At 43.0% G+C, this 12,073-nt stretch overlaps 1 protein-coding gene across 1 annotated transcript in view; it reads left to right on the plus strand.

Moving 5' to 3' along the window:
• The window catches only part of LOC138206039 (copine-8-like), a 71,741-nt gene that overhangs the window by 39,709 nt on the left and 19,959 nt on the right, over positions 1 to 12,073 (plus strand). The window contains exons 7-15 of the mRNA XM_069162486.1: positions 824 to 887; positions 3,435 to 3,538; positions 4,168 to 4,272; positions 5,397 to 5,438; positions 6,136 to 6,211; positions 8,277 to 8,330; positions 9,302 to 9,363; positions 9,569 to 9,615; positions 11,885 to 12,066. Of these exons, the coding sequence (XP_069018587.1) occupies positions 824 to 887; positions 3,435 to 3,538; positions 4,168 to 4,272; positions 5,397 to 5,438; positions 6,136 to 6,211; positions 8,277 to 8,330; positions 9,302 to 9,363; positions 9,569 to 9,615; positions 11,885 to 12,066 (736 nt within the window). The remainder of the gene's footprint in view (positions 1 to 823; positions 888 to 3,434; positions 3,539 to 4,167; positions 4,273 to 5,396; positions 5,439 to 6,135; positions 6,212 to 8,276; positions 8,331 to 9,301; positions 9,364 to 9,568; positions 9,616 to 11,884; positions 12,067 to 12,073) is intronic.

Below are 12,073 nucleotides of genomic sequence, written 5' to 3' on the forward strand. Positions count from 1 at the left end.
TTGTGACTCCGTCCCTGTCCGTCTCTGTCTCACCACTCTGCCCTCTTACTGAGTTCATTTCACTGAATGCCTCCCTGTTCAAAGGAGGATGGCGCTGAGTCTCAGGTGACCTGCCTTCAATTTGCCATCGATGTCTCTGTTTCCCGGTTTTGTTGTGGTCTCGGTGCCGTTACTGGCCACTACTTATCCGTCTCTGGCCGTCCTCGTTGTGAATCAGGCCCGCGGTCTGTGGCATTCGTTTGGTCTATTTTTAGTGGTCAGTCTCCGTTGGCTTTATTGGCTGAATATTACGCTTCGCCTGCTCAGGATGCAAACAAACATCGCAGCTGAAATGTCACTGAATGTGCTGACATTATTTTGATGTTCTTTTCTGAAGGTTTTCATTCAGTATTAATTAATATTCATTTTTAGACAATCAGGTGACGAATGTGAGAGGAATGATGTTCCATGTCTGCAGGGGTCTCCGATTTTACATTTTTTAACTGAAACTTAAATGGCAGAATAATCTCACTTACTCAAAAACCTTGATTATTACTGTCATGAATAAACATACTGTGATGAATAAATGCTACATGAATATATATATTTTTTTTTAAATCAAGAAACAGTATCTTTAAAAAAAAAAGTTTTAAATCTAACGAGAAAGTTTAACTTTAATAAAGTGCTGCATGAATGATGCTGTCACGTACAGAATAACAAAGTGTTTACAGAAGAATCAATGTTTTTATGATACATATACAGCTGGAATGGATTTACAAGGTCAAATAAGACCTTATTTATCGTGACTATGGCTCAATGTTTCCTTTTTTATTTGTTTTCGTAGAGGGATCCCGGGGAAGAAATGTGGCACCATCATAGTGAGAGCAGAAGAGCTGAGCAACTGCAGGGTAAGATTCTGTCTTCATTCGTGTGATCTCCTTTTATAGTGCCAGTACCGACCCGGCCCGACCCGACTCGACCCGACCTGGCCCGACCCGACCCGACCCGACTCGACCCGACCCGACCCGACCCGACCCGACTCGACCCGACCCGACCCGACCCGACCCGACCCGACCCGACCCGACCCGACCCGACCCGACCCGACTTGACCCGACCCGACCCGACCCGACTCGACCCGACTCGACCCGACCCGACTCGACCCGACTCGACCCGACCCGACCCGACCCGACTCGACTCGACCCGACCCGACCCGGCTCGACTCACTTTCAGCACCAGTCAATCTTCCCGATGTTATTTTTTCCGATGCAGAAAGCAACACCTCTACGAAGCCGCGTACAACCACTGTGATGTCATCTTCAATGCAACCAAACAGACGAACGCCTGCACCTCAATCCAAACTGTTAATTCAATTCAATCCAAACTGTAAATTCAATTGAATTGAATTCAAACTTTTAATTCAATTCAATCCAAACTGTGAATTCAATTCAATCCAAACTGTGAATTCAATTCAATCCAAACTGTAAATTCAATTGAACTGAATTCAAACTTTTAATTCAATTCAATTCAAACTTTATTGTCATATGTGCAGGAAACAATCTGTCACACAGTACAATGAGATTCTCATTCTGTGAGTCCTCCCAGCAACAACACACATAAACACACCTTCAGTAACATCAAGACATAAATAACAAGATAGACAATCAGTCCCTCCAGGATTTCACAAAGATTTTTTGTGATTGTTGCGATTAAAAATGTTTGGTTTTGCGGCGGATTTTCTCAAAAATGTCGATGTAATTTGTGGATTTTTAAAAAAAAATTAAAATCGTGAGAATTTGAAAAAGTCAATTTTTTTAAGCTCTACCTTAAGAAAGAAAGAAATATGTAATGACTTCCTGTGATAAATATCATGCTGCACATCACAGAAATATTTCAGTTCAAATCTTTTTAAAATGTATTTATTAAAGAACCATGGAGATAAACGTTACAAAAATAAATCAAAAGTTCCGTATGTTTACAGAACAGAGAGTCTGTGACTGTAATATAGAAAAGTTCATAGTTGTGCATGAAGCGTGTTTCCCATGTGAACATAAGGATGAGTACACTGAGACGTCTTTCCCCCTGTGGGCTCCATAAAATATTAAATATATAGTCACTGTAGTAGCTCGACTAGTTATCACTTACGTGTTTTTGCAGAATGTGCTGCAGTAATTGCAGCCCATTGAAAACAGCCTTTTCACATAAACCTTTAGTATCAGCTGGTGTGGATCCTGGATGGAGGAGATACCAAAATAAGAGCAGCTAGCAGGTGGAAAACAGGCTTTCAGAGGCAGTTTGTTTCTTTTAGACAAAGGTGGTGAAAGCTGGAGAGTGTTCATGTCATGTGCGACAAAAAAAAAAGAAAAATCACAGACTGTCCCAGTTGACAGACGTGCAGATTTTAATCAAACGATGTCACTTAGAATACTTTTACTCTGAAAGGTTACAGCTTCCTGCTGCTTTGTGCACATGACTGTGCTTGCTTTTTGATCGCTTTGTTTGAGACACTACTGTTGCTAAGATACCAGAGATTTCTTACTTTAATTAGAAAAGCATTTCATCTAAAAGTGTGTTTTCTAAAAATACTCCAGTTCCAGAATAAATCTCCTGCTTTGTGTTCCTGAATTTACTGAACTGATCTGAAGAAACTTTTATACAGAGGAGGTTTTTTTTAATTAATTTTCTTATTTCTCTTTGGACAAGAGCTTTTATTTCTGTTCTTGTTTGTATTTGTTGTCGTCCAGCATGAGATGACTGGTTGAAACCCAGCGAACTGTTTGTCACGTCTTTCACGTGGACTTTGTGTGCTGAGTCGGACTCTGAGTCTTTTCACATCCGTCTCTGTTTCCGAGGGACAAAAAGCATTCGGACAACGTTGTGAAAACAGCTGTCTGAAAGAGGACCTCCCTATTTGGGTGTTTTCATCGCTTCACAATACGTTTTTCTGCTTCAGAGGTCACGACATGTTTTCACATTGTGGTGTCTGAATATGAAGAGATGCATTGCAGCCATTAGAGACACTGAGCAGCTCGTCTATCACTCAGTTTTGTTCCATTTTAACACTAAACAGCAAAATAAAAGAAGCTCACATCCATTTTTCTGTGTTCCAAAGGCATGCAGGCAAACAAAGGAAGTGTAGTGATTAAGAACTGGAACACAACAGGGGAATTCATTGTCCTAAAAAAAACTCTGCACTTGATTAATCCTTGATTTAAGATGATATCACTGTAATAATATGCAGGTATCAAGAGTGTTGGAGGGTGTAATTATGCCTGATGATCTTGATGCAGTCTGCTGGTGTCAGTTTTGAGGGCAGGTGGAGATGAATTATTGATGTCAGCCAGCAGAGAAAACAGTGTTTCCAGATGTAATAAAGAGCAGACAGGAGATCGCTCGTCCTCGTATGCATGTGTTCAGATAACAGCAGCTCTGTGCCTGCTGTGTTTCCTCCTCTGCAGGAGTCCGTGATGCTCCAGTTTTGTGGCAACAAGCTGGACAAGAAGGACTTCTTCGGGAAGTCGGATCCTTTTCTCGTCTTCTACCGCAGTAACGAAGACGGATCGTAAGTTGACAAGCGAACCTCCCGATGACGAATCGAGCGATGCAGCCATGTTGATTTTAAGCACACAAAAAAATACACACACAACATGTCAAGATGTCTGAAATGGATGCAGACTCTCGGCGTGATTGTTCATGCTCCAAAAACTCCCATACAGAGAAAATCAACTGCCTATATGATGTTACGTAATGCTGCGGGGTGTATATGTGGCTTCCATCCGTCAACAAGAGGAGGGATGAGCGGAGATAATAGGACGACACACACACACACACACACACACACACACACACACACACACACACACACACACACACACAGAGAGAGAGATAGAGGATGGAGAAAATGGAGTTAAGTGGAAACTGTGTGGAGGTCGCACTTTCTTTGCCCCGCAGACGCTTTTATTCAATTCAACTTCAGTGTCTCGCACTTAACACATCCTCCTTCAGTGCAGCTGGGCCTTTACTGATGCAGCCTAAATGCTCCGCTGCAGGGAACGACAGCAGCACGCCGGGTCCAGATGTAAAATAATAAAGAACAAGACGCACTTATTTCAGCTTTAAGAAATCATTTTTACATTGTGATCGTAACGAGTTTGTAAACTGGATGTGGATTTGTCTTTGAACGTTTCGCAGCTTCACCATCTGCCACAAAACAGAGGTGGTGAAGAACACTCTGGATCCGGTGTGGCAGGCGTTTAAGATCCCCGTCAGGGCGCTGTGTAACGGAGACTACGACAGGTACGACGCTCACACACACATCAGAACATTTAACTGTGTATTCAGGATTTAGTACAATTTATTTGAAAACACCAAACTTAACCACCGTCAGCTTCCAGATAATGTAGTGAAGAGGAGACGTGAGGCTGCAGGGTTTAGTGCCGCTACCTAACGTTTCAAAATGATATTATAGATTGTCTGAGGAGAAGCCGAGCGACGAGGTTCACCTGGAGAGAAACTACCAGGAGAAGGTTGCAGTGCATCAACACAAAATGGAGCTTCACATAGTTTATGGACCCCTAATCTTCATCCTCAAGATTTGACCTCCTGGTGTCGACTAATGACGTTTTCCTTGGATTTGAGAGCAGCTTAACGAATATGTGAACATCCACCTGGAAGGAGAAGTCCTCTAACAGCTCTGATAGATTCAACTCATGTCTTTATAATTTGATATAAAAGGAACATTACGGACCAGAATTTGTGACACTCAGTGTTGCAACACATTCCTCTGTGAGTTTGTTCTGCCGGTGGTGCCTACATGTCCCAGAATGCATTGCATGTGAGCGTGTTGCAGTTGTATCCTGTAGAAGGTTTCCAGCACTCCTCCGCTGAAGTGACGGCTAAAACTTTTATTGCAGTGCAGTTTGAACGAAGACATCATCGCTCCGTTTGCATTCAGAAGCTCAGTTTCTGGAAGGTCCCGGCCGGTTGAATCTTCTTGCAGCTGACGCAGCTAAACCTCGTCTGTCACACCGCACTCATATTTCAGCATTCATTTTTGGAAATGTGTCGAACTGCAGAAGAAGTGAGAAGAACATGTTTTGTCGATAATGGCTGATGTTGCAGCTGCTTGCAGAGACACACAGAAGGAGCTCTTATTCTGATACAGATCAGGTTGAAAACGGACAAACTGCTCCTTTAATGTGGACAAACATGGTTTTAAAGTTTGTTGTTGCGAGCACAGTGAAGGCTCTGCAGCCGGCGTTAGTTTAGTCTCTGGTACCTTTGTGGAAAACAAGATGAGACTGGGAAGAGTACTTTTTTTTAAAATCGTTTTTCTTCACCAGGATGCTCTAACAAGGACCTTTAAGTGAAAGCTCTGTAGTTTAATCTGTGATGATTCTCTTCTTCTTTCTCTCCAACAGGAGCATTAAGGTGGAGGTGTACGACTGGGACAGAGATGGAGGGTGAGGGACAGTTTATTTAGTATTTTATGTTTTTGTCTGTACCACACTCTGCATTACGATGCCTCTAAACAGCATTATTTAATTAAATCTAGGCACCATTTTTAAACTCACAGAGAGCACGTAGGCCCGTCGAGACTGTTTCTGACTGCTCCTAAAAAATAAAAACTGCCTTGATAAAGTCCGAGCATATGTGCAAAGTAGGGAAGGGCTGCTGGGATTAAAGTCACAGATCACCCTCCAAACGGCCGTCCTCATACAGCCTCGTGTTTTCCACTGTTGGAGTCGATACTGTGGAGAAATCTCCATGTGGAGCCGTGCGCTTCCCGCCACTTTAAAAACATATTTTCTATTAATATTGCCTGAGCGGCCTCTTGGTAGTTGCCCTGGTGGTGTCAGTCAGGGAATAAAGATAGTGTTTATCTATTTCCAGTCCTCAGAGGCGCAGTTTGCTCCTTCATTGTTCATTTCACAGACCGTCTTTATTTATTTATTTTTTTTCACATTTCAAGGGCATTTTGCCTCCCATTAATATCTGACCCTGATTCCAACGACGCTGATTATCTCCATGAAATTATGAAATCGGTTGCTACGCCCACTCCTGCCATAACCAAGGATCTTATGAGATGTACCTTACAGTGAACACACCACAAAGCAGGCGTCTGTGTTAACGCTTCATGTGACTGATGTTTTTTTACAGCCACGATTTCATCGGAGAGTTCAGCACCAGTTACAGAGAAATGTCCCGGAGCCAGTCACAGTTCCACATCTATGAGGTGATGTCACACACACACACACACACACACACACACACACACACACACACACACACACACACACACACACACACACACACACACACATAAACTTGTACTTTCACAATTCAAATTAAAACTTAAAAATCAATGAAGACCTGACAAGTCGTCTTGTCTCTTGTTCAAAAATATCCTCACAAACATTTCAGTAGTCCATGACGGGATCTCCGTTTCTCCGTTTTCTACAAAGAGCATGAGGTGAAAAAAGCTCCAGAGGAAATTGTACAGTTCGACAGTCAAACTTTAACGTTTTGGTCAGTTAGAGGTCAACGAGAAATGTTCCACAGAAGCGAGGCTCCTACATTATACACGTCTTTCTGCACTTCACACGACTTCTTGAGAGTTGAGTTCAGAGGAGAGCTGAGCTGCTAACGACACGTCAACTGAAGTGAATAATAATATCTAGTGAGGTTAGCAACATGGGGGGGACTCCACTTCAGATTCTGTCCGTCACCATCTTGATAGTTCGGAGCGGTTTGGAGCAGGAAGTGACCATATTTGGACGAGCTGGGGGAGGAGCCAGCGGTGGATCTGACCGATCTGATTGGAAACCTGACGATACTACGTCCCGCCCACCGATAGCTGTAACCTGACTGCACCACAGGCCTGTCAATCAAACAGACACGCCCCCAAAAACAGGTCTTCTTGAATCTTCTTTTCTAATGAATGAGGGATTATTTTCAGATGGACCTCCAGAAAACTAATAAGAAGGAGTGACTTTAGCTAACAACACCGAGATAACTGATGGACACATTTTATTCACTTTGGATTTGATGAGAGAAGTTGAATGGGAGTCTATGGAGCCGGAGGCTTTTTGGAGCCGACCTCTAGTGGCACTCGCTGGTATTGCAGCTGAAGACACTTCTGGATCAGAACCATTTTACAGACCTGAAGCTATGAACACTTTTAAATGCAGAATGTGGGTGAAAACAGGTAGAAACCAGTTAGAGTGACAGACGATGACAGCAGGAAGTCGTAGAAAAAGTCAAAGTGTTCTTTTAACAGATTCTGTCGTTGCATCTGAATGCTGATATTTAGCAAAGCAAATGTACTTTTTTGGTTCATTTGTAGCTGGTAATTTGTTCATATGGACTTCTGGAAGATTAATCACACATAATTAAATTCTCCATCTTTAATCACCGTACAGACGAACACAGTGAATTAATGAGAACAGGATAAACATCAGAAAAACAAACAAACAAACAAACACAAATATCCAATATAATGGAGGCAAAAAAGATAATCTATTTTTCACAATAAAAGTGAACATAACTTCTCCATCTTCTCCACTGGCTGCATGAAACACAAGCAACAAATACACAACTTCAGATCTGAGTAGAATATACAGAAACCCTGATGAGGTCATTTCTGACATCGGCACACCTGCTGAGATCATTTACATTCAGTTTATATTCTGAGAACACCAGATGTTTTCTGAAACCTTCCTGATTGTCAGCTGCTTTTATCCCCAGGTGAGCCTGGCTCCTCCCACCTGAGAATAAATTACCACCTCATACTTATTCAGCAGTTTTTTATTGATCAGGAGAGCTGACATAATAATTTACCAACCTCACTGTGTGGTTCTCATGTCAGCAGTGATTTCACATTTATTCTTTTTGATCATTTAACGCCTGAGACTCATCCTGGATGAAATGACTTTTCACTGCCAGTATTTTATAAATTCTGTCAGATAACATCTAAAAAAAACTGTCGTAGAGCTGCTGATGGGAGAAGTGCGTGCACAGTTTGCATTGATCTGGCTGGTGTGTGAAAATCTCACCAGACAGCAGATATAAGAACTCCTCATACTGCAGTGGTTAAATCTGTGTGAACTCATGTGGTCTTGAATATAGCGGACGATCAGTTACACATAAAAGCACTGTGATGGACAGAAGCAGGAAGAGAGCAGCGTGATCTCCCTCCACATGTGGAGCATCATGTGATCATCAACTCTCAGCCTCAGCTCTGTTCAATATCACTGAATATCTCTATGAAACTGACTCCAACATAATAATTTCCTCCGCAGGTCCTCAATCCAAAGAAGAAAGGGAAGAAGAAAAAATACCTGAACTCAGGAACGGTGAGTTTTTTCTGTTTTATTCTAGAATTAAATTACTGTGGTATTTTTCTCATGCTATTCAGGGTTTATGTGATTTTGTATTATTTATGTTGAACTTAAAGTGATGGTGATGTCACATCACTTTCGTACCTCCAATCTTTCTGGTTGTATAATTGAAGAACACAGCACGACCAGCCTGGCGTACCCAAACCCATATAATCATGCAGCGAATTTACATTTATTAACATCCGAGTAGGCGTCGACTTTGTGTTTATTTTAACCAATCAGCGGGAGCCAAAACTGGCAGACACTCCCAACTACTACCAAGTATTTTTCCATGAGCAAAGCGTATTTTAAAATAGTTTTTAATGGGAGTATGGCGAGGCGCTGAGCCTTTATTCTCTGCTGAATGTTTGATGTTTTTTTTCCGATCACGGAGAGTTAAAAACGTTCTTAACTTTAGGTAAACCGCTGCGCTCGTCAAAGTCACTTTTCAGCCAGCCGTCCATAATCACAGCAAAAAACTGAACTGTGAGCGATGGTCCGATGGACACAACATGTCTGAATGACCTTGTAGAGTAGAGCCAGACCAGGTGAGCTGCATTTCCATGACTCCGCCCACAGACTCCTGCAGGTACAGGTCTGCTCACAAGGTTGTCACACCTGCTTAGTTTGACAGATCTTACGACGTCGTCCTCGGCATCGATGACGAGACACGAAGTCAACGTCAACACCGATCGGTCCGAGTCGTACTTCTACTGTTATCAGTCTCCTGACAAACACATGATCAGAATTTATGGCACTTTGATTGTCTAATCTGACAGAGTTAAAATCATGAAAGAAGAAATGTGTTGTTTCTCAGGCCCAAGACACAAAACAAGTCTCATCAATGTTTTCAACAACCAAAAATAGAAATGTTAGAAACAAACACAACTGGTGTGTTCCATTAACTTTCCTCTAAAACGTATTTGTGTCTCTCGGGTGATGGACAGGTCACCCTGCTGTCCTGCCTGGTGGACACTGAGCTGTCCTTCCTGGACTACATCAGAGGCGGGTGAGTTGATCAGGCAGCAGCGTCATTAATTGCAGAGGATTACGACATCCTGTCATCTCTCAGCTCCGGCATGAAGACGGACAGCTGCCGATAACCTGCTGCGTGACGCCGCTCTGCTGCTGCATGCTTTGAAACATGCTGCGGTCTAATGTGGAGCGGTCGACGCTCCCATGTTCCTCCTGACGTGATTTATGTTCCCTTGTAGGACGCAGATTAATTTCACGGTGGCAATCGATTTCACAGCGTCTAACGGTGAGTGTTTCAGAGCTCTTCTCTTATTACTGAGAAACATGAAGTGTATTAAACACAAAAAACTTTGGTGGTTATCGATCAGATCTGTACGATGTGAACTTTATCAGTCGGTTGAAGTAATTCCAACGACTCTTAATACAAGCAGAGAGAAGGAAGATAAATAAAGCAGCGAAAAGCTGGAGGAATATTTCAACGTTATCTGGAAACTTCACAGCTCCTTCTGAAGCTCTTTAATTGCTGCAGCATGTGAAGTTTGTGCGTCTGTGTGTCGACAGAAAGTCATTACACCCACTTGTTTCCAATGACATTTACAGATCAGATTGTTGTCTCCATGTCTATGAAGCCCCGCGGGTAAACAAGAGTTCATTTATCAGTGACAACAACTTAACCACCAACAAACCAAATTAGCTGCCTGGATGAGAGATGTTCACATTTTAGCAGGAGATGATTAACTGAGTTCATATTTCTTATACAATTTTGAAGACATCTTTATTGAGCAGGAGAAGTGAATGACTTTCTGCACCGCCATCAAATCAGTTTCTCACATTCCCATCTTTGAGAGAGGCTCAAATAATGAAGATATTATGAGTATAATTATATTATACGAAGGTAAATCAGTAAGTTCTGAGACTACTGCTAGTGCACGGAGCAGCAGAAAGAAAAGAAATGGAAAAATCAAAGTGATCAATTAACTGATCCTGGTCTTTGCCATAGAGCCCCACAGTTGTGAAGTAATTATGAAGAACTCACCGGAGCACAACGTGTGTTTAAATCCGCAGCTGAATCTAATCCTCAACTAATTGACCCTTAGTTCCTGCTCAAGGAACATTCGCTAAAAACTGCCATGCCGAGCTGTTATAAAAAATTACAGAGATTTCCATTTAAAAAAAACAACAACAAACCAACAGAGGAGCAAAGATTTCCAAACGGCTCCTGTTGAACAGCACATTAATGAGCACGGAGCGGCAGGAAGCCCCAAGGAAGCCCCGACCTTCGTGAGGAAGCTCTGACCTTCGTGAGGAAGCCCCGACCTTCGTGAGGAAGCTCTGACCTTCGTGAGGAAGCCCCGACCTTCGTGAGGAAGCTCTGACCTTCGTGAGGAAGCCCCGACCTTCGTGAGGAAGCCCCGACCTTCGTGAGGAAGCTCTGACCTTCGTGAGGAAGCCCCGACCTTCGTGAGGAAGTCATTGGTTCAACATCAGCAGCTCAGTTACTCGCCTCTCTCATCCACACAGCTGAAGCTTGAGCACGCCAAAGATTGTGTCCAACCTTTGGGGAACAGACAGAAGTGGCTGAGAAGCAAACTTTCATACGCTTACATGAGCAGACATGTGGAGAAGCGAATGGTTTCCCTCAGACGTGTCAGAAGGTCACAGTTGAACTCGATGTTGACAGTCTGACTCTGAGGGACGACCTCATCGAATGTTAAAAACACCCAGCCGGTTGTTCCCGACCTGATGCTCCATCACGTCACCCGGCTCATCGCTGTAGATTCTCTGAAGCGTTTCCAGTGTCTCTGCCGCTGATTTCTGTAGTTTGACACAAAATCTGATGTCTTCTGCTCATCTTCACGGAGAAGTCACGATGTTCTCCGACCAGCGGTCACAGAAACGTCTTCCTCAGGGGCTGATGTTTAGATTATTATAGGTCCGCCTGTTCATTTTAATCCAGCTTCGTATATATTTCTGACCCATTTTGAAAGATTTAAATGATTAAGAACTGATGAGCTTCGGGCTGAATCATACAGATAAAGTATAGAAGTTTTCACAGACAAACTGGAACGTTGTTGTGGTCTTGTGAAGTTGACAGTATGAAAACTCTCTCAATAAATCCTTTAAAGTCATCAATGCAGTAACCGTTTTTTGATGTTCTTTCATGTATTTATTTTGATCTGTTCTCATTTCTCTGTCAACGGCAAAAATAAAGAGCAGACAAAGAAAGCAGGACATAATTATTCTTTTTTTAAACCTTTTATATTTCTTTGGGTGCATTTAACGGCCGGAAAGTTTTTACCCGACAACGTTTTGACTTTCCTGTAGTATTGTGTTGAATTCCACGACACGCTGAGGTTTGTGGGATTATTTGTGCCTCGGGTGCAGCTGTGCCGCAGAAAAATGTTGGTGTAACTAAAACTGTAGTCTGCTTTTTTTAACCCCTCTCACCCACTCTCCTCCTTTTTAATTTTGCTACGACTTGCAGCCCAGCAGCAGGCGTAATGACAGCGCCGTGCTGATGTGTGTTTTCTTGTGCTGAACCGTTCCGGTCGCAGGCAACCCGTCTCAGCCCACCTCGCTCCATTACATGAGCCCGTACCAGCTCAACGACTACGCCATGGCGCTGCGGGCCGTTGGGGAAATCATCCAGGACTACGACAGCGACAAGATGTTTCCCGCTCTGGGCTTTGGCGCCAAGCTTCCCCCCGACGGACGGGTCTCACACGAGTTCGCCCTGGTGAGGA

This window comes from Embiotoca jacksoni, unplaced genomic scaffold (genome assembly GCF_022577435.1).
Source record: "Embiotoca jacksoni isolate LCO1_2020_lvr unplaced genomic scaffold, fEmbJac1.0.p SCAF_3, whole genome shotgun sequence".
Taxonomy (NCBI): domain Eukaryota; kingdom Metazoa; phylum Chordata; class Actinopteri; family Embiotocidae; genus Embiotoca; species Embiotoca jacksoni.